General features: G+C 62.7%; 7 protein-coding genes across 7 annotated transcripts; 5 read left to right on the plus strand and 2 right to left on the minus strand.

Annotated features, from left to right (window-relative positions):
- Nucleotides 1–796: 796 nt before the first annotated feature.
- PAN0_009c3821 (uncharacterized protein) lies at nt 797–1840 on the plus strand (the record flags this gene model as incomplete). Its single annotated transcript, XM_014800780.1, has 1 exon — nt 797–1840. The coding sequence occupies one exon, from the start codon at nt 797–799 to the stop codon at nt 1838–1840; it is 1044 nt and encodes a 347-aa protein (XP_014656266.1).
- A 57-nt stretch (nt 1841–1897) lies between these two features.
- PAN0_009d3822 (uncharacterized protein) lies at nt 1898–2929 on the minus strand (the record flags this gene model as incomplete). Its single annotated transcript, XM_014800781.1, has 1 exon — nt 1898–2929. One exon carries the CDS (start codon nt 2927–2929, stop codon nt 1898–1900), a length of 1032 nt encoding a protein of 343 aa, XP_014656267.1.
- A 186-nt stretch (nt 2930–3115) lies between these two features.
- Nucleotides 3116–4553, plus strand: PAN0_009c3823 (uncharacterized protein; the record flags this gene model as incomplete). The annotated part of the gene is made up of 4 exons (XM_014800782.1): nt 3116–3362; nt 3586–3699; nt 3950–4079; nt 4160–4553. 4 exons carry the CDS (start codon nt 3116–3118, stop codon nt 4551–4553), a joined length of 885 nt encoding a protein of 294 aa, XP_014656268.1.
- Nucleotides 4554–4613: 60 nt separating this feature from the next.
- PAN0_009c3824 (uncharacterized protein) lies at nt 4614–10927 on the plus strand (the record flags this gene model as incomplete). Its single annotated transcript, XM_014800783.1, has 2 exons — nt 4614–10190; nt 10256–10927. 2 exons carry the CDS (start codon nt 4614–4616, stop codon nt 10925–10927), a joined length of 6249 nt encoding a protein of 2082 aa, XP_014656269.1.
- A 605-nt stretch (nt 10928–11532) lies between these two features.
- PAN0_009c3825 (PCI-domain-containing protein) lies at nt 11533–12921 on the plus strand (the record flags this gene model as incomplete). Its single annotated transcript, XM_014800784.1, has 1 exon — nt 11533–12921. One exon carries the CDS (start codon nt 11533–11535, stop codon nt 12919–12921), a length of 1389 nt encoding a protein of 462 aa, XP_014656270.1.
- Nucleotides 12922–12990: 69 nt separating this feature from the next.
- Nucleotides 12991–16890, minus strand: PAN0_009d3826 (cullin-associated NEDD8-dissociated protein 1-like; the record flags this gene model as incomplete). The annotated part of the gene is made up of 1 exon (XM_014800785.1): nt 12991–16890. The coding sequence occupies one exon, from the start codon at nt 16888–16890 to the stop codon at nt 12991–12993; it is 3900 nt and encodes a 1299-aa protein (XP_014656271.1).
- Nucleotides 16891–18608: 1718 nt separating this feature from the next.
- Nucleotides 18609–20462, plus strand: PAN0_009c3827 (phosphate transporter; the record flags this gene model as incomplete). Its single annotated transcript, XM_014800786.1, has 1 exon — nt 18609–20462. The coding sequence occupies one exon, from the start codon at nt 18609–18611 to the stop codon at nt 20460–20462; it is 1854 nt and encodes a 617-aa protein (XP_014656272.1).
- Nucleotides 20463–21194: the final 732 nt, after the last annotated feature.

Here is a 21194-nt window from a genome sequence, read left to right on the forward strand (position 1 = left end):
TTTTGTTTCTTGTATTAATGGTATCTTCTTTCTCGACGCAAACGCGAGTGTGTGTGCGTCGAAGTGGGAGGATGAACAGTTGATGAGGATGGATGAGCGATGAGCTCGGGGTTGGACCAGGGGAGGAGGAGGGGCGCGCGTGGCGTGTTGTGGATTCGCGGTATTTCGAGACGCGCGTGCGGCCGGGGCTCGATCAGGTCTACCCTCGCCCCCTCCCAACAGCACCTCGTCACGCCTCATCAGAATCCGTTCACGAGAAGACTACAGTGGTGGGAGTATGAGGCATCTCTTAGTCTGTCACTCGAGTGCTATCCGTGTTTGGATGAGGGCAAGGTTGAAGGACAGAGGGGAGGTTTGAGGGTGAAGGTGGCCGAGGGTGTGGGCGAGTCGCAGCCGCGGGAGGGCGTGCACTAATTGACTGGCGCCTGCACGTGACCGTGCAGCAAGGACCCTGCGCACAGATCCCAGCCGATTTTTCTTCGACATGTTGGTGTAGTAGATGTAACAAATTCATCGGCGCGCCCAACGCCGACAACGCTGGATCCATGGCTTGCTCGGTGGCTAACGGTATGCACTCTGCAACAAGCCATGATCGCCACCAACTGGTGTTGACGATGCGGGAAGATGAGGATGGCTAAGCTTTTCAGCGTGTGCAGTTGCCAGGCTGCTTGTAATGAGTGCGGTGATGCGGGTTGGTATCCTCTCAAATGCAGCATGCGTCGCTTCTTGGAGCAGCCAGCCTGCTACGCTTCTGGGTGGACTTATGTCACGAGCATCGGGGCTTACACCGGCTGGCATGCTGGAATGGCGGCATTCGGTCAGCGGTCGTCTGTTCCACATCGACCTGCGTACGGGCCACAGCATCGCCATCGGCCCACAAAGACAGGCTCATCGAACGACCATCGTCAATCGATCCAGCCTGAACAAAGGCTTCACCATCACACCCCGACCCGCTGCACACGCAACTGCGATCTCGGATGACGAGTTTGAAGATGCCGAGCTGGATGCCATCATTGCATCGATACCGCTCCCACCTCCGGCCTCGGAAGTATCCGGAAATGGCCTGGATGTGGGTTTGGGGGTGCAGGGCGAAGTGCTGGGGGCGATTACCCGATCGACACTAGCGCAAGCCAGGGTGCTGGACCAGGTGGACGGCAAGTTCATCGTATGCACCACCATTGTCGAGGGACAGCAGGTGGTGTTTTGCGTCGACCAACATGCTGCTGATGAGCGGTACCAACTCGAACGCTTTCTAGAAGAGTATGCCACGCGGTGTGCCGATCGAACCGCAGCATTCTTGCTCGAAGCGGCAGTGACAGTCGACGTCAGCACGAACCAGTACGAGGCTTTGAGAGCAGATTCGGTGGCGAGGGCAATGAGACGGCTTGGATGGGAGATGCAGCTAGTACCAAGGATGGCCCAGGTGGATATTAGCGGCGTGCCGTACGTGTTGAAGGACCGAACACTGACGCTCACAGGCAGACCCAAGAACCAAGCCTTGCTCAGCGACGTCTTTGTGAGTTGCATCGAAGATATCACTCGACGCCAGGCAGACACCCAACAGCACAGGATGCGTCGACAAGGCAAACACAAAACCGTAAGGGCAGACGATCGCGACTGGATGAGCTTTGCAAGGCAGATGCCGGGATCGCTACTCGAGGTGGTGAAAAGCAGGGCGTGTCGTAGCGCCATCATGTTCAACGATGCCGTGCGCAGGGATGTGTGCGAGCGGCTCGTGGCGCGATTGGCCAGGTGCAGGTTTCCCTTCCAGTGCGCACATGGCAGACCCACCCTCGTCCCTCTCTGCCAGATCCTCGCCCAGCCTTGCGACGACAGCTAGCTGTGAAATGTGTAAAAGTTGATCAAGTACAAGTACAAATGGGCGCATAGAGCTGGTTCAGTCGTATGCTTCGCGGCGAAGATCCACGAGGCCGCGGAGGTGTTTTGCGACGTGGTCTGCGAAGTCCATGGCGGACTCGATGGTGGAGTTGGGATCGAGTCCGCCCGTCGCGTTCGGTGTGGCAGCGGGGTCAGGGAGGGTGCAGTAGTGGTTAAAGTGGCTCTGATCGAGCTGGGCGCCGACGGTGGCGGTGAGCTCAACCACCACCGTGGCCGCCTGTGGATCGACCGGTGTCCAGTCGGCAGTGTATCCGGACGGATCGGGCACAAAGATGCGATAGACGTTGAGCGTGTAGCGCGTATGCTGGGATGGATTGAGTGGGTTCGGTGTGGCCGTGGACGAGTGGCGGAAGAGCGAGGCGTTGAGCGTGTACGCCAGGCCATAGCGCAGCAGCGCAAAGTGCGCCCTCCACCCCAGTGCCGACACGAGACTCTTCCAGCCATTCGCTGCGTCCGTATCCAGCACTTCGGGATCAAAACTCAGCACACCATCTGCCAGTGGATCCCCTTTGCGTGGGTGAGGCGCGCCAGGCGTGTCGGAAAGCACCTCGACGGTGTAACTCGGCCGCACAGAAGCACGCGGATACTGGCGCTCCGGCAAGCTCGGTAGCGGCAGGCAGAGGGTGCATTCGGTGTGGCCATTGGAGCGTGCGGTTTCGCGAACGCGAAGCTTAACGCCACGCCGCGCCTTGACCACGCTCGCCCACGCATTGTCGCCCGTCTCGCGCACGGCGGAGGCCTCGTCGTCGTGGCGCGCCAGCACGGTCTCCTTTTCGCACAGCACGTCCGGCGCCAGCGTCACGAGCGTCGTCTCGATCCGCCGCAACAGCGAGGGTACGAGGTGCAGCGGCAAAGTACCCAGCAGCGAGATCTGCGGCTGCTGCGCGCCGGCGGGTGCGACTTTCGAGGGTCCACTTGACGAGGCTGATCCTCCAGCGCCGACGCTGGGACCGCTACTCGCAGCGCCCGTGGGATTGGAGCTACCACCGGAGCTGGGGGGCGCTCGTGTCGATGCAGATGCCGTCGCCATCGTATGCCACCGTGGCCGTAGTCGAAACGAAGGCAGGTTTGAGAAGAAAGGATGCACACAGGCGGCCGTGCATTTGGTGTGGAGAAGCTCAAGGGGGTATTAGATAAGCATGACACTCATGAATCAGGAACGAGATGACTCTAACATTGCTGTTTTTTTGCGAGACGCGTGACGCCTGCACATGCAATGTCCAGGCCTGCGGCTCTGCAGCACTGCAGGCTGTGCCTTTGGGCCGCGAGCCTAAAACTCTTGGAATTCGCTGCGCCCGAGGCTCGGACCCATGGCGCAGGCTATGTCACCTCGCAATCCCCCGCGGTTTCTCGCGGCCATGAAGCTCGCTATGCCACCTCTCGCCAGTTCGCATTCACACCTCGCGGGCCTCACGGCAATGGTGTGTTGCCGGTAGCCGCCTCGCCGATCCGATCCGACTCCAGTGAGCTGTGTCGAAAGAGGGTAGAGAGAAAGTACAGAGAGAAGAGAGGGGGCTGGCTCAGGTAGACTCCATCGCCGAGGCGGAGTTGCAATGCGGCATGGGTCGAGAAAAGCCTGAGCGAAGGTGTTGTTGTGTTGGCGACGCGTGCCTGAAATGATCGCCCTAGCAGCTCAGCTCGCTCCTGCACGTCGGCCTGGCGATGTACGCTGAGCGACGCCTGCAGTCGAAATTCCCGTTTTGACAGCCGTCGAAAGATCCGCTCGGAGCCACCTTCCACCTTGGGCCATGGCCGAGCCCTGGGCCTGGTCCTCGTCAGGGAGTGTAGCTTACATTCCTAGTACGGCGCGACGGTTCCACGGCCATGGTGGTGGGACTGCAGCCTCATGCACTCGTGATCTGCTTCCTGCATGCTGAACCTCGACGGGCCGCTCCGTGGCTCGTCGTGACACATCAGCAGTGTAGCAGCGTAGCGCCGGCTTGAATGGCCGCGGCTGGCGGAGTGCAGCGTCGAGTGGGAGTGCTACGAGAGACTACCCAAAACATCGTCGCGCATGCCTTCCTTGGGCTACTCTGCCTGCTCGGTCTAGCATCCCTTTCGATCGCCCTTCTCTGCCCTGCCCTGCTTGGAGATGGTCAGCATGAGCAAGGCCTTCGATCTGAGACATACCTTACCGCCGCCCCGCAGCTGGCGACCCTGAGTTGGATCGACCCTCACAAGTGTACTCGTCGCCTTGCTCTGCCTTGTCTCCCTCAAGCCTGCTGTGTGCTGCTCCTACATCGCGGCTCCTCACTCCCAGCCAGGCACGTGTCCGTCATTGCGTCGTCGCCACCAGCGTCGTCGAGGCCATCGCGCTATCCCACTACCACTATCCCTACCCGACCTTCGCCTCGACATCCTCATACCACCCTGCTGCGCACGTTCCGAACCCTAGCCCAGCAGCCATCCCGATCTTTTCATATACACATCAGCATCAGCTTCATAAGTGCACATTGCCGACGATCAATCTGCCGTGTCGCCGCCCGCCTTCATCTTGCAGCCTCGGATCGTCGAGTCGACATCAACAACAACAAACACCACCTAGCCAGGCACGCCGAGAGCTGCGAACCATCAACAACATCACCGACATCCAACATGACGAGGCTCACCAATTGAGTCGCGCATCTAGCCTTCCTGCCAGTCTAGCCACCTAGGCTAGAATCGTGACTGTCAACGTGCCACACTCGCCTCTCCCACCTAGCCATCGCTGCAACATGTCAGCCGCGTCTACCTCTGCAGCAGGCGTCGAGGCGCACGGCGTGGCTCGCAAACCCTCCAAACTCCTCGCGCGCTCCAACACGCTGCATCGCTCACCTCACAGCCACAGCGGATCAGGCGCAGGTCTGTGGCTCGCCAACAGCCCCAGTCCCGACTCGAGCACGTTCGCCATCGACAAAGATGCCCGCCCGCCAGCACCAGAAGCGCTTCCATCCAACACCGCCCACGACGAGGCGGCTACAGAGACGGCTCAAACCACATACAAGCACGCCAAGAAGGTCTACCACTTCTCGGCGCAGCTCGCACGCGCGTCCTTCGGCGCTCCTCTGGCTCTCGGCGCCAGCAGCTTAGATTCGACCTACGTCGTGGCGCCAGCCAGCAGTGCAGGCCGAATCTCGTCCGACTCGGCCGATGTGGACCTCGACTTGTCCTTCGATTACATCTCGCGCTTCGACCGCGAATCGTCGTCCGAGGCGCCCGATTCCAGCGGCTCGGCATTGGACTCGTCGTACGACCGCAACTTGCCCTTGAGGAGCCACTTCTCGCCAGACGACACGCCCGAGTCCATCATCACCCCTGCACAGCATGACGCCAGCGATATCACAACGCCTCCCAGGCCAATGCAAGAGAGCTCGACCGAGGCGACCGCAGATAGCTCGCTGTCTGCGTCGCCGGGTGCACGCGCATCGCCGTCGCCCAACAGTAAGCTCATGCGTAGCATGCGCCAAGATGCCGATTGGGACAAGCGTAGGAAGGCTCCACCTGCGCCACTGGACTTGACGCCCGGCTCCGAGGCCAAGCGTCAGCGTCAGCTCGCCATGTCTGCAGCCAATGCTCGCGCGGCCATGCTAGCTCGACCGGCGAGCGGCGAACTGGTGGGGCAGAGCATCTTCTCTCCCATCACTCCCGCCACGGCCGTCGTTCCACCGCTTGCAGCGCTCGGTTCGCATCCTCAGCTCAATCCTTTGCCAATCACGCCGCTCAGCGCAACACGCCGAGGCGCGGCCATCAATAGGCTTCCCGACAATGCATTCGAGGGCGAGAAGAACCAGCTTGAAGCTACGCCCGATTCAGCCGCCGTGCGCAGAGCGGCATCCACCTCGGCAGCACGCAGTGGCACCAGGCAGAGCTCAGAGGCCCTACGCCGCACACCCACTGCCAGTCACTCGACGGCATCGTCGGCCAAGGCTACACCCGTGCAAGCGCGTAGAGCGCGCTCGCATTCGACGCGCTCCTTCCGCGCATCGGCTTCGCTCGCATCGTTGGGGCCACCGCCCTTCCCACCGCCCAACGAGCCGTTGCCGTCGCCCGCACTCAGCCCGTCGTTCCACGACTACTCGCTGCCGTCCACCTCGGCGTACCACACCGCCACCGATGCAGGCGAGTCGCGCTCCCATGCGCACAAGGCAAAACCGTCGGTGTCGTCGGTCGACTTTAGCGAGGCTGCCCGCTCGATTCGGTCCAGGACTACGCACGCCGCTCGCAGCAGCCTCGACTCCTTCCGCACCGCGCTTTCGGACGGCATGACTGGCGCTGCCAGCTCCGGCAGCATTCACGGCCATCATGCGGCATGGACGACAGAAGGCCTACCCTTGCCTCCACCACTGCCTCCTCTCGAGCGATACGAGGCACTCTTCCCGAGTGGGAATGGCTGGACACCGCCAGCACCACCTACCGTCACTGCAGGTCTGGATGGAGCCACGACTGTTTCGTCAAACATGCTCGGCATCGGCGCAACGAGCTCGATCAACACAGCCTCGACGCTCACGTCTGTGCCGATGACATTGAGCAGCACCGTTGGCTCCGCGACAACTATGACGTGGAGCATGTCGGATCGCTCAACCCCATCGACGCACCACTCGCCGCTCACTCCATTCACCCCAGTGTTTGCCGAGATGATCGTACCGCCTGGCGCACCGACCAAGACACAGGTTGCAACAGCCTCGCATGCTGAGATGCCGTCGCTTGGCACGGCAGCGGCTGACATGGACACGGGTGTCGGTGGTCGGGGAGCGCGCAACACCGAGCAGTGGATCCTCACCCAGCGTCAACGCAAGGCACTCTTGCAGCAGCAGGAGCTGGCTGCCGACCAGCAGATGCTCGACGCAGGTCACGAGGCTATGCGGCTGTCTATCCGCGCAGACGAGCGCCTCAGCCGCGGCCCCAACTCGACGGCCGAGAGCGCTGCGACCAAGCCAGCCCAGGGCGGCTTCGGCGAGGAAAGGACGAGGCAGGACTCGCGCAGTACCGAGAGCACAGATGATGACCATCCGTCGAGATTGAGGCAGACGCTCGTCATCTCGACTGTGTCGACGCCAGACGAGCGCGACGAGCCATTCCGATTCGGATCCACGCAGACCGCGCCGTCGTTGCTCGCTGCGGACAACAGAGCCGCAATGGAGAGGGCCGCGTCGCACAGTGGCGTGCTTGCCTCTACCGCAGCGGGGCCCGTGCCCATGACGCGCAATCGAAGCGGCACCAACGGTCCGTGGCCACAGTCGCCGTTGCTTCTCGATCCCAAGTTGCCCGCTGCATCTCCTGCTCCCACCACCATCATCCACAGCAACTACGCCTCCCCGCAGCTCGGGTCCGATGACCGCAAGATCGCGACGCACGCTTCCGGTGATGCGTCTGCAGTGCAGGGTCTGGGTCTGGACTTGGAGTACCCAGCGCAAGTCGGTGGCGCCATGGAGGCCCCCAAGGGCTTTGCGCCCATCACTACCGATCTGCTGCGCCAGGCTTCGCGATGCATGACGCGGTTTCCGCACGACTCGGCTTCACCACACCTCTCGATCACCATGTCGCCCGACGCTGAGGCGCTTGGTCGCTCGCGCGAAAAGTCGCGCGAGGCGGTGCTGACGCGCACGAGCCGCCAGGACCTGCACCACGAGCTCGGACTCGGACTCGACTTTGCCGGCCCCAGCCCCGTCCTGCCCAACGACTGCCGCTCGCCACGCACCGCTAGCGGGCTCGATAAGGGTAGCGCCGCCCCCGCCGGTCTCGACTCGCTCCTCACTGGGCCCGTGCCTGCATCGGCAGCCGAGGTGATCGTCAACCGCGCACACGTAGGCATCGACCGCGATCTCCTCCACTCGCACAGCATCGCCTCGTCGATCTCGGCGTTCGCGTACAACCCCACGCCTGCGGGTCCGAATGCTGCAGATGCGACCCGCAGCCTCCAGCCTCCAAAGGGCAAGGGGAGCAATGGATGGCGACTCAACACGCGACGCAGCCGCGATAACGGCAGCATGCTCGCGGCGCCCATGCGCGGCGGCAGCGACGCCGACGTCAAGTTCGTCAACATCGACCTGGATGACGGCGGCCTCGAGACCGAGGTGGCTCTGGACCGTGGCGATGCGCGCAGGACTGTGGAGCAGGGCAAGGCTGGTCAGTGGGTCAGCAAGCTCTGGACCGCCGTCTCCTCGCCTCGCCGGACATCGTTCAACCTCGGTGCGGTGGGCGATCGCAGCGTCGACCTCGAGCTCGCCAATACCTCGCAGGAGGCCGAGCACAAGGAGGCGCCTGCGCCGCTTGAAGAGCGCAAGGCGTCCAGGGGCTCGTTCCGCCCGCTGTCGCTGGTGGAGAAGCGCCAGAGCAGCGGCAGGTACGATCTGCAGCGACAGAGGTTCCGCTCGCCGACGCCGGGCGAGGAGGACGAGGTGGCGGAGAAGGATGCGCGCGCCGTGGCGCTGCGGCTGCTCGCTGGCTCGCCGCCCCTGCCGCCCCCGGTCGAGGACGAGGCTGTGGAGGCGTGTGATCCTCCGACGCAGGATGGCGCCGATGTGTCGGCGGAAGAGCGAGAGAAGGAGCGCATGGATGCACTCAAGAAGCTGCGCCGCATGAGCGCCGTCGAGCGTCAGCGCAAGCGCAACTCGGGCATCGGCTACATCGTGTCGGCGCAGGAGCCGACGCGTCTGCCGTACGTGCTTGACGGTGCGGAAGGCGAGGCACAGCGCAAGCGCGACTCGATCCTGCGCCAGGGCGGACTGTCGAGGACCGCAAGCCTCACCAGCAAGAGGATGTCCATGACCACGTTTGGCGGCAAGGAGCGCGCCGGCGCCTTGCCCGCGACGGCAGCCAACGAGCCACCGCAGGGAGGTGCGGAGCGTGCGTGGCTCGATGCACTGCGTTCGCCACGTGTGGCAGAGAGCCCGTCGGGCTTCACTCCGCGTATGGCGTTCGAGCCACACGATTGGGGTGCGAACGGACGCCAAGAGCATACGCCTGCTAACCATATCCCGCTTCTGCTCGCCGGTAGCGCAGCGCCTGCGCAGCGCGCAGTGCCGCCCCAAGCTCACGTGGGCGAAAGCGGGATGACGGTCTCGGAGCTCGATCGCGCGCGCGACGAGATGCGTCGACTTGCCGGACAGGGCACGGCATGGAACAGCGAGCATGCTCATGCGGGCGAGACGTTCCACACGCCAATGCCCGATACGGGCGAGATGGCGGACCCGTGGTCGTACTCGGGACATCAAGACGCGGCAGCCAGAAACAAGCACGACCACCGACGCGTCGCCACGACGGAGTTGGGCGACTTTGGCATCAGCCCCGAAAAGCAGCCGCGCCTGCACCGGCGCACGCGCACCGCGCGGTTTGCGGTCGACGACGACAACGACCAAGACGAGCAGCCGGCGGTGTCGATCTTTACGCGGGCGGCGTCGCAGCACCGCGCGGGCGCGTCGGGCAGCTTCTCGATGCACTATGGCGCGGGCACGCATCCTCCGCTGACTGCAGCTCACAAGCGATCGAGACGCGGGGGTGAGGGAGGCGGACTGTTTGCTACGCCTGCATCGCTGCTCGAGGGCACGACGCCGAGCAAGAACATGTTCTGGGCCGGGTTTCTGGGCATGCCGTGGCTGTGGATGATCGGAGGTTGGTACTTGACGCCCGATGGTCAGCTGCGTCATCCGTCGAGCGACACGCGTGCGCGCGACAAGGTGGACGTCTGGCAGCACGAGCCCAGCATGCATCCACACTCGGCAAGCTCCAGCCCCAACCCGGGCTCCTCATCCACCTTCGTCGACGGCGTGAGCTACGAGCACGACTGGACGCACGATGCGGGTGGATGGCAGGGCGGACTCGGACTAGAGATGGGCGGCATGCCGTCGGGTATGTCGTATGCTCCTTCGTCGGTGGGCACGACCAACAGCGCAAGGACGACGAGTAGCAATGCCAACCAGCCGCCGCCGAGCAAGGTGCGCAAAAGCAAGACGCGCAGCCTCGGCTCGCTGCTCGACACCAACCCGCAGGTGAGCTTCTTCCAGTCGCCCGTGCGCACTGTACCGGAGGCGGCTTCCGGCTCGGCATGGCAGGCATGGCACGGCCGCGCAATGGAGCCCGTCGAGGAGGTCGAGGAGCCGCGTCGCAGCCGCCTCTTCGCTGCGCACGCCGAGCAGGACCTACCGTCCGAACCGGTGGTCGACGGCATGCAGCGGTTGAACGAGATGGCACCGCCCAAGGTGCAGGGCTACCAGGTGGCCGTGGCGACGAGGTCGGCGGTGGCGACGCCGTGGCGCGATTTGGAGCGGTACGTGCTGCTGAATCGCGTCGCGGCCATCTTGTCGGGCGTGCTGGTGTTTGCCGGCTTCACCGGCGCCGTGTATGCCGTGGTGGCAAATTTTTAAGACGCCTGCTACAGTGGCTGCGCACCCAGGCACTCGATGCGCGGCTGGCGAGCGCGGGCAAGACGCTCGACAGCCGCATCCGAGGTAGGTACGAAAAGCTCGTCCAGATCCAGCAACAACAGCAACAGCAGCAGCAGCAGCAGCAGAAGCAGGAGGGTGTGAGAGCTGATGCGGAGGCGACGCGAGCGTCCATTCCGCCACAGAAGCAAGCCGTCGAGCCGGTTCGTGGCGGAGATGGTGGTGCGAGCGGAAAGGTGACGGCACCGCGCGGGCTTACTTCGTACGATGCCGTGCGGTGGTTGTCGTCGCAGAGCGGCACGGCCCGCAAGGCAGGCGGTGATGACGCTGGTGTCGCACTGGCTGCAGTGGACGCAGCCAAGCCTCCAACGACGGGCAGCTCTGGCAACGGGTCGCTGCTCATGGCAGGCGCTGCGGCAGCGCTGGCGGCAACATCGTCTGGCTCTGGCCTCGGCGGCTTGATGAGCGCGATGCTGTCTCCTGCCGCCGCCGCCGTGGCCGCGTCGGATCCAGAGACTACGCCGCTGCTCGGGACGTACAACCAGCTCGTCTTCCTGCGCGCCATCTTCCGCATCGTGTTCCGCGTGATTGTGCTGGTGCGCGTCGCGCGTTTCCACAACTCGCCCACACCCCTCTCGTCGCTCGTGCTCGGAGAGCTTCTGCGCTAACCCTCTCCTGCTGCCTTGCAACTTGCAAGCTGGATCGTGGATTCGGCTAATTCGTACCTGTTCAGCATGGTGTCGGTATCCACTGTCTCTCAGCGCACGCAGAGGAGGAGGCCAGCACGAAGCAGGCGTGCCCTGAGCCTCCCCATCGTATCACTGCGTGCCGCATGTCCGTCTGTTCGCGTTTCTTTGTACGCCCCCCGCTCGCCCGCAAGTGCGAGTGCGGGTAGTACACTTTTTGGTCGTGTAGCTTTTCTTTTTACATTCGCTGTCTGTTTATGGTCGCGACTAATTGTATTCTGGCGCAGCATACGCGCGCCGCTCACAAACTCGCTGCTGACTTGAGAGTGTATAGAGAAGGAGAGGGAAGGGGGAGCTGCGTGCTGCTGGGTTGGTGTTGCTTTGAGGTGGGACGCGGAGCGACAAAGCTCATTTCCGGCTCCCGAATTTCGGTGAGTGGAGGAAGTCGAGAAGCTTGGCCTCGTGTCTTCCTCCTCCTCTTCCACCTTCACTCACCTCGATCCTCCATCGCCTTTCCATACGCAACACACACTTCGCACACGGCATCCGGTCGATCTCCGCTGCTTCTGGCGCGAATCTTTGCTGCGATGAGGCCGGCGATCTTTGCCGACGCGGTCATAGCCGCATCCAAGGGCTCGGATGGACACACGCTCGCGCAGCTGTTTGCCATCGGCGGGCCGGTCGCTGCGTCGGTGCTGCTCGAAATCGGCGATGCACGTCCGCACAAGATCACGGCAGCCCTGCGCAAGTGTACGGGCTACCTTGCCTCGCCCTGGGAGGAGATGTGTGCGCAACACCTCGGCTCTCTCTACGCCTTTTCGCTCGCATCCTCCCTCGCCGCCTACCCGCCCGCCACGCCCGATGCGGAGGGCAAGACGCGCGCCGATCGACTCGCCGACGCATTCGACGCGTACAATGCCGCGGTCACCGCCTTCCTTCGCCACTTTGCCACGCTCACGCCCGGAAGATGGGCGTTGCCGCTGCTGCGCATCCTGTGCCTCAACCTGCGCTGGCTTGCGGTACAGGCGGATGAAGCTGCACTCGAAGCCAAGGAACCGAGGACGGAGAATGCGAGTCAGAAGGTGGCTGCGGCAGTGGCGGGAGAGGCGACAGTCGCAAGAACGTCGAGTGTAGCTAACAAGAGGCTGGAGGAATGTGCGCGGCAGTTGAACAAGGCCTTTACGGCGTGCATTGCGGACCGCAATGCGGACATGGACGAGAGCCGCAAGTGGGGCACGTACGAGGTGGTGGGCATGGTGTTCAAGACGTACTTTCGGCTCAAGTCGGTCTCGCTGTGCCGCAACATCCTGCGTGCTTTGAATGCGGCTGCATTGCCGCCGCTCGAGAGCTTTGCAAAGAGCCAGCAGGTGACGTTTCGGTATTACGTCGGCGTGCTTGCTTTTCTTAATGAGGAGTACGAGCGGGCCGAGACGGAGCTCTCTGCTGCATTGGCCATGTGTCATCGCAGCGCATCCACCAATCAGGCGCTGATACTCACCTACCTGATCCCGGTCAAGCTGCTGCAGGGTAGGCTTCCAAGCGAGGCGTTGTTCAAGGGTGCGGTGGGGGACAAGCTTCAGGCGTATAGGCCGTTTGCAGATGCGCTGCGCAGAGGCGATGTCAAGGCGTTTGATGCTGCATTGGCACGACCGGATATCGAAGCCTGGCTCGTCAAGCGCGGCACATTTATCGCCATTGAACGCGCGCGCGAGGCTACGCTGCGCACCTTGCTCAAACACATCTGCCTCGCTCTGCCAGACAAACCAACGCGCGTGGCGATCAAGACCATCCATACCGCCACAACCTCGGACCTCATACGTCTGCCGTACGCCTACCAAGACCTCGAATGGATCCTCGCCACCCTCATCTACAAGGGCTACATCAAGGGTTACATCGCCCACGAACGAGGCATCCTCGTCCTAAGCGCCAAAGATCCATTCCCCTCCCTAGGCTCCGTCCCCATCACAACCACCTAGCCCCACACCCACCCACTCACGCACACACAGTCGATGAAATGGACCAAAACGAGCTCTGAATTTCGAGCCTCATGGCGCAGACGCCGTGGCAAGTGCAGCTTCCGTCTCCCTCCACAGCGCACCAGGCGCGCTCGTGGTGCTTCCATGCTGTGCCGATGCCGACCTAGCCTCCTGGACGAGTGCGCTGAATTTGGGCGTCGCCACAGGCCCCACGACCGCGTCCATGGCGCGCGTGACCACGACGAGCATGCGATAGATGAAACGCTGAAGCTCGCCCTGCTTTTCGATCTCCTGCTTGGTGGCAGTTTCCTTGAGCTTGCTGCGCAGCGTTGCGCCGACCGGATCGGCGATCTCCTCGAGTCGGCCCGCGAGCACCGAGCGCACCACGGGCGAGCCGAGCTCGACGAGCTTGATCACCATGAGGTAGCAGAGCGTCTTGATGCCGTCGTCGGAATCCGCCAGCCCCGCCACGACGCGGTCGATGTAGGCGGCCATGTCGAGACGCGACCAGAGCGAGTCGAGCAGCTGGTACATGGTCTCGTACGCATTCTTGCGCAGATCCAGTCCGTCGTCCGTGACGATCTGGAACGGTCCCATGGCCACCTTGCGCAGCAGCTCGGTGCGCACATGCGTCTCGGCGTACAGCAACGGCACCACCGTCGCCAAATGATCGCGAATCAGGTACGGCTTGTTGTGCGCCGCCGAGTTGAGCGCAAACGTCGCATTGCGCCGCACCTCGAGCTCCGGATCCGCAAGCAGCATGAGAAAGTCCACCAAACAAGGCGCCAGCAGCTCGTCGTACGCTGCAGACGACTCGGTCGACAGCGTAAAGCGGACCGCCGCCAGCACCGTCGCGCGCACCGACACCGAGGGCGACCGGAGCCTCTCCTGCAGCAGCGGAAGAAACTTGGTCGGCTCGCTCAGCGCCAGCCTCGCCAGACACTCTGCGCCGATCGAGCGCGCACCCTCCTCCTTGGTCTCGGAGGCGTCGAAGAGCACAGGCCACACCTGCTCCGCCACCACGCTCAGCTGCTCAGCCGAGCCGTGCGTGATGAGCTCCTTGAGCGCATGCAGCGACAGGAACCTGTGCGCCGACGCCTTGTCGTCGGTCTGCCCGCGGATATGGCCGACGATCACGGGTAGGAACGCGCCCAGCGCACCCACCGCCATGTTGCCCACCGCAAACGCCGCCGCCATCTTGACCTCCTCCGAGTCGGCGGCATAGAAGGTGAGCACGCGCTCGAGCAGCCCGGCGCGCGTCGAAAAGTCGTTGAACCGCCCAAGCTCGCCGAGCAGCAGCAGCGCAAAGTACACCTCGCTGTCCTTGGCGCTGCCGCCCTGGAGCGTCGTGGTCGCCTTGTCTGCCACAATCGAGCTTGCGGGCGCCGAGACGGTGCACGATGCGCCGATGCACCTCGACACGGTCGAGTAGATGTGCGTGCCGCTCACGCTGCCCTTGGCCGCGTCGAGCGCAGCCAGCAGTTCGTCGACAATCTCGGTCGCCGACTCGGGCTGTGCGCCAACCAGGAGGCGGAAGAATTCGAGCAGCGCATCCATCGCGGGTCCCTGCGCGATGGGCAGGCGCAGCACCGAGTAGATCTGCGGCAGCACCGACGCGCGCACCGACTCGCGCGTCGCCGGGTCATTGAGCAAGATGAGGTTGATGCTGCGCAGCACGTGCGGCAGCAGGTTCATGTCCATGTCGCTGTTGATCAGCGGCTGCACCTCGGCGAGGATCGAGTTGGACGATGCGGTGCTGAGCTCGTTCGACGGCCGCGAGAGTGCCGCGGCGAGACAGTCGAAGGCGGCGAGTCGCAGCTGGCGGTTGGATTTGCGCAGGAGTGTGGCAACCTCGGCGATGGCGGAGCGCAAAAACGCATCGAATGCGGCGCCCTTGCATACGGGCGAGCTGGCGATCTGTGCGATGACCTTGACCGTGACGAAGCGCGTCACTTCGCTGGTGAGGCGGTTGGAGAGCAGATCGAAGCACTCGGTGTGCTTCTCCTCGAGGTCGTCACCGCCGTGGGCGAGGAGCACGCCCAGACAGGCGATGCCGCGCTCCTTGATCTCCTGGTCCGAATCGAGCCGGTTGAGCCGCGCGACGGTGGCGGCGTAGATGTGCAGCAGGTACGGCTTGTACTGTCCGGGGCGTGCGGCGGTGGCGCCGGGCGCGGTGGCGGTGGCACCAAGCGGACGCAGCACCGAGACGAGCTGGGAGCACGTGAGGAAGGCCTCGATGCAGCTGCGGTGCAGCTTGTCCTCGATGGAGGCAGCGAGGATGGGCACGAGCTGGGGCAGCTGGTCCTCGAAGCTCTTGGGCTGGTGGGTGAGGAAGAGCACGCGGAAGAAGCCGAGGATGTCGGCCTTGAGGTTGGAGCCGCCCGAGGGAGCCGACTCGGCGCCCTTGAGCGACTTTTCGGTCTGTGCGAGGATCGAGCCGATTTGAGCGTCGAGACCGCCGTGAAGAACGACGACGAGCTCACGCAGGACGACGAAGCTCTTGTGACGCGTTGGGATGGACTTGGACACGATTTCGCGGTTGAGTGCCTTTGCGATGGCGGGCACGAGCGCGACAAGCTGGCTGCGCGGCGAGCCCTCGAGGTCGTCGGCATCCATCTCGTGGCGCTTGCGCTTGAGCACGCCGGCTGCGGCGATGGCAGCGGCCTGGCTGGCAGAGGAGGTGGTGGCCGCGCCAATGACTTCGGTCGCCTGCGGACCGCCGCCGTAGAGCTGCATCTGCTTGAGCAAAGCAAGGAAGGTGTCGAGGATCTCGAGGCGGACGCTCTCTTCGCGCTCGGAGAAGCGCGAGACGAGGACGGGGGCGACGGCGCCGACGTTGTGCGCCAGGAGCTCTGGACGGCTTGTGAGCGCGGCATTGAGCACCTTGGCGGACGCTCTGCGGACCTTCCAAGACATGTCGTCGTCGTCCGAGTAGTCTTCGTCGAGATAGTCGTCGTCTTCGTCTTCATCATCGAAGGTGTCGTCGGCGTCGCGCATCTCTTCGTCGTCGTCGAAGCCTGCGTAGTTGGGGTCGTGCTTGACGAGGGTGGTGGCGAGCTCGATGGATGAGTTGACGAAGGGGGTGACCTCTGCGGGACAGCGAAGGAGGATGAGCTCTATGGATTGGAGCGAGAGCTCGCGCAGCTCGTCGTCGTCATCGATCTGGGCGGTCTCGAGCACGGCGGGCATGAACTCGGGCAGACGGCGGCCAAGCCTGCGCGGGCAGGTGCGTGCAAAGATGCCGATGAGCTGCACGGCGGTCTTGCGCGTGTCGAGCGACGATTGCGCGCCGAGGTCGGCGCTGAGCTGTACGGAGAGCTGGGTGAAGATGTCGGATGTGGCGCACGAGCCGAGCGCGCCGAGCACGGTCAGGGAGCGCTTGCGCACGGCGGGACGTGTGTGGCGCATGGCGGGGACGACGGCCTTGAGGATGGCATTCTGAAGGGCGACGGTGGTGGTGACGGACGAGGCGAACTTTGCGATGAGTTCAGCAAGGATGTCGAGCGAGTCGATGAGGAGCTCCTGGGAGGCGGCGGCGTCGGCGACGTGGTTGAGGAGTTTGGGCGCGAGCTTGTTGAGGGCGGTTGTGGCGTAGGAGGAGCGGGTGGGCATCTGGGCTGTGACCGTCTTGAGCGCGAGAGCGGCGATGTCCCTGAGCTCGTCGTTGTCAGAGGAGATGTAATCGATGAGCGTGTCGATGACGAGCTGCAAGGACTTTTCGCGGAGGCGGGGCACGAGGATAGCGAGGGAGCGGACGACCATGTTTTTGACCTCGGTGTTGGTGTCCTTCATGAGGTCGAGCACCTTGCGGACGACGCTGTTCTCGGTGGACTCGTCCATCTGGATGTAGGAGTCCTTGGAGAGTTCGGCGTTGAGGTCGTTGAGCGCCATGAAGCGGAAGTCGGAGTCCTGCGACTTCATGCGCTCGAGTAGGGGCGCGATGCCCGTGTGGGCCCACGACGAAGCCATCTCTACCGGAAAGATCGCTGAAGGACGTCGGTGATGAGGTTGTGGAAGTAAGCCAAGGCGAGGCACAGCTCAGCGCGGTCTTGATTGATCGAAGTTGTGACGCGTGCGTTTTGTTGCTTCCGCAAAAGTGGAGCTGCGGCTCAGCTTCCAACCCGCTGCACCGTGCGAGTGCGAAACTTTCTCAGTGTCAGGTCGTATGTACCCACATCTACAGTTTCCAATCTGTGACTGTCAGAAATCGCGATCACACACTGTCAAATTTGGTCGCGATCTAGCCCGATTGATGCTAGATCTGACCCTCATCGTCGATGACAACCGCGCTCTAGGGCCTGTGTGGCGAGGGGGCCGCAAGAACTTTGAGCTGTCCAGAAGCTGAGAGAAGCTGAGAGGAGCCGAGAGGAGCTGGACGTCGACCATGAAACTCATGGTTGCAAAGACAGGCTAGCCAAGAGTTTTCAGTCTGCCCACGTTCGCTGTGGTGGCTTGCTCGTCCCTAACGACGCTCTGAAACGGGAGGTTTGCGCGATTTTGGCAATTTTAGCCGCTGTTTCGGCGCTTTATCTGAGCGCCTTTTTGGCCCGCAGCTGAGTGCGGCAGCTGAGTGCGGAACGTCGAACTGCGCCAAGACCCATATCCGACGTCTTGGCACCGACGCCTCTTGGCGACGCATCCCCTCATGCTCTTCACCTCTCTCTCATCGGCCTCTGTGGCTATCACGGCGCTGCGACTGCGTTCAATCTGCCGGTACTCCGCATTATTCTCCGTTTCCGCCTGATCAAGCTACAGCTCATCCGTTGCACACAGACGGTTTCGCTCTTGACTGCGTGCGCTTCTTGGCACATCCTCACTGCATGTGCCCCACCCACGCGACCAAGCCTGCCCATCGCTTCGTTGGCCTCGCTTACCCGCACGAGGCCCCGCTCGCTCCCGTACCTGCCTTAACCTAGCGCCTGTACCGAGGCTCAGCTGCATCCCGAGTCCTGCCTCAGTGACAGCGAAGCTCGAAGAGTCGAGGAGGCTTGGCAAACTGTCGTGCACCGCCGCCGCTCTCGCGTTGGCCAACGACGCCCATGCGCGGTCCAGCGTGCAGCTCTTGGCTCCCTCTTCTCCGCCAAGTGCACTCCTTGGCAGGCCATCCCGAACCATCGGCGTCCTCTTGATCCTATGCTGCGCCCCCATCGCCCTCTCCCGAGAGTCCGATCCTTTCTCGGTCCATCAAAGCTCGTCGGTTCCTGCTTCGCACGTGCGCATCCTCTGAATCGAGCACCCTCTCGAAATGGAAGGTGTTTCATCCATACCCTCAGCCTAGCCATAGGGCCGCATCCGTTACCGCCGCTTTGCGGGTCCTCGGTTTCATGCTGCCTGTCCACGTTCGTTCGTCCCGACTCGGCTCGAGCTTTTGACATGGCTTGGCTCGTCCACGTCCATCGCTCCGTGTCTCCGCTTGGTCCGTCGATTCGTTGCGCCATGGAGTCTGATCTTCCGGTGGCAACTTGGGTGCTCGGTCTCTGCGGCAATCGTCCGTCAGATTCCTGCTGCAAGAGTCGTCGCCGTTGAGCCGTAGAATAGCAGCGAGATGGCCAAATGTATAAGAAGCTCCATCGACCATCTTCGGTCTGTGCAGCCGTCGTCTCTCCAAGTCTAGTCCATCAGACCACCTCCTTCTTACTCTCCACCCCTTTCATCCTTTCCTACGCGGAAAGAGAAGCTTGGACAAGATGCCCAAGTACCACGACTACGACTACCTCTTTGCCTTCTCGATGATCGGCGCCTTCGTCAACGCGTACGGTATCGGCGCCAACGATGTGGCCAACTCGTTCGCCACTTCGGTTTCGTCCAAGTCGCTTACCTTCCGACAGGCCATGTTTGCCGCTGCCATCTGCGAGTTCCTCGGTGCCGTGCTCGTGGGTGCGCGCGTGGCATCCACCATCAAGAACGGCATCATCGACCTCGGCGTCTTCAACGGCAACGCCTCGGTCCTCCTCCTTGCCTTTACGTGCTCCATCATCGGTTCGGCCACCTGGCTCACCTTTGCCACGCGCAACGCCATGCCGGTCTCCACCACCCACACCACCGTCGGCTCGGTTATCGGCGTCGGTATTGCTGTCAACGGCGCACGCGGTGTCAAGTGGGGCTGGAACGGTGTTTCGCAGATCTTTGCCTCGTGGGGTATTGCTCCCGCTGTCGCCGGTGGTTTCGCTGCCATCGTGTACCTCATCACCAAGTACGTCGTGCTCAAGGCCAAGGACCCCGTCATGATGGGTCTCTTCACCGCACCCGTGTACTTTTTCATCGTCTCGGGTGTGCTCACCGTCTCGATCATCGTCAAGGGCTCGCCCTCGCTCAACCTCGACGAGCTGCCACCTTCGACTACCGTGGCTGCTGTGCTCGGTACCGCATCCGTGGTGGCTTTGCTCTCGATCCTCTTCTGGCTTCCCTACGTGTACGGCAAGGTGGTGCGCGGCGATTACACGCTCAAGTGGTACCACTTCTTCATGGGTCCCCTGCTCTGGTGGCGACCTGCTCCTGCGGACGCCGTTACTGCCGACTCGGCTGTTCCGGACTACCGCATTCATGACTTTGCCGACCCTGCCGTGGCCGAGCAGCACCGTGCGGCTGCTGCACCTGCCTCTGCTCCGGTTGCACGCACTGGCGACGAGATCGACACTGCTTCCAACAGCGCAAACAGCAACAGCGACGAGAAGGATGCCAAGCTCAACCAGCCCGCATCGGAGCAGGTGCACCCTTCGCGCCTCGCACACCTCGAGACCGAGCTTGAGGATGGCCGTCCGGTCAAGATCGACGAGAACCACATCCCGGGCCGTCCTACCCCTCCCAATTACCGCAAGTATGAGGGTAGCTGGCTCGAGCCTTGGAACCTGTACACGATCGTGCGCTACAACTCGCTTCCATGGATCTGGTACAGTCTGTCCGCCGGTCTGCGCACCGATATCCACGCCATGCAGGCCCACGGTTCCGAGAAGGAGAAGGCCAAGCTGCGTCAGATGCACGCGGTGGCCGAGCAGTACGACAACCGCGTCGAGCACCTCTACTCGTTCATGCAGGTCATGACTGCGTGCACTGCCTCCTTTGCCCACGGCGCCAACGACGTTTCCAACGCCATCGGACCCCTTGCCGTCGTATGGTCCGTTTGGTCCACCTCCGAATTCCCCGGCTCCAAGGAGCCTGTCCCTATCTGGATTCTGGCATTTGGTGGTATTGCGATCGTCATCGGTCTCGGCACGTATGGCTGGAAGCTGATGAGCGTGCTCGGCAACAGGCTCACCATGCACTCGCCCAGCCGTGGATTCTCCATGGAGCTCGGCGCATCCATCACCGTCGTCGTCGCATCGTACCTCGGTCTGCCCGTCTCGTCGACCCAGTCGATCACTGGTGCAACGCTCGCAGTTGGGCTGTGCAACGGCGACTACAAGGCCATGAACTGGAGAATGCTCGGCTGGATCTTCTTCTCTTGGGTCCTCACCCTCCCCATCGCAGGTCTCATCTCCGGTTGCCTCCTCGCCATCATCCTCAATGCCCCTGGCTGGAACACTCCCCCTCCCGTCCTCTAAGTTCCGCTTCTTTTGCCTTGATTCCAAAACTTTCAGCCGATGCGGCTAGATGCTAGAGCAATGCTGTAAATATACCACGCCTTTCCAACTGGAATGCGATACTTCTTCTACTGGTACACCTCGTTTGTGTTTGAGGTGTCGGACAACGTGAGGTGCAATGGCTCGGCTGCGCAACCTTTGCCATTGCGAGGTCAAGGCAGGTGGACTGAGCATTTGCTTCTACTATGGGTCTGTATTCTGAACTGTGCCCAGCACTCTCACCTGGAACGAGGTGAAAACTTGGTACGCCGAGATAGACGCCAGGTTCTGCCCCAAAAATGTCCGCACCTCGTTGTTGGCGACTGTCTGGCCGATGGATTAGAGGTGCTTCATCTGCCAATCTCCGACGGAACGTTAAAGTTACCGCTCCGGTCCGGTGCGGAGGTCGGGCGCGGAGATTGGGTGCGGAAAGGTTGCGGGTAGCAGGCGATGTCCGATTCCCAATGGAGCGGGAAAGGGTCAGACAGGGTCGCTCAGAGCGAAGCAGTCTGCTATTCATGGGCACATCAAGTCGCACACGACGGAGGTTGCCGGATACGACGAGGTCTCCGAGAGCGAAGCTCTCGTAAGCAATGGGACGCCGCCGAGACCATCGCGCAGGACAAGCTTTGCAAGGCCTACGTCGACATCGTCCGCAAGCCTGACGCCCGACGCCCGACGCCCGCGAGGACACGCCCGTGAGGACACGTCCGT

The sequence above is a fragment of the Moesziomyces antarcticus genome (assembly GCF_000747765.1).
Source record: "Moesziomyces antarcticus DNA, scaffold: scaffold_v10009, strain JCM 10317, whole genome shotgun sequence".
Classification (NCBI taxonomy): Eukaryota; Fungi; Basidiomycota; class Ustilaginomycetes; order Ustilaginales; family Ustilaginaceae; genus Moesziomyces; species Moesziomyces antarcticus.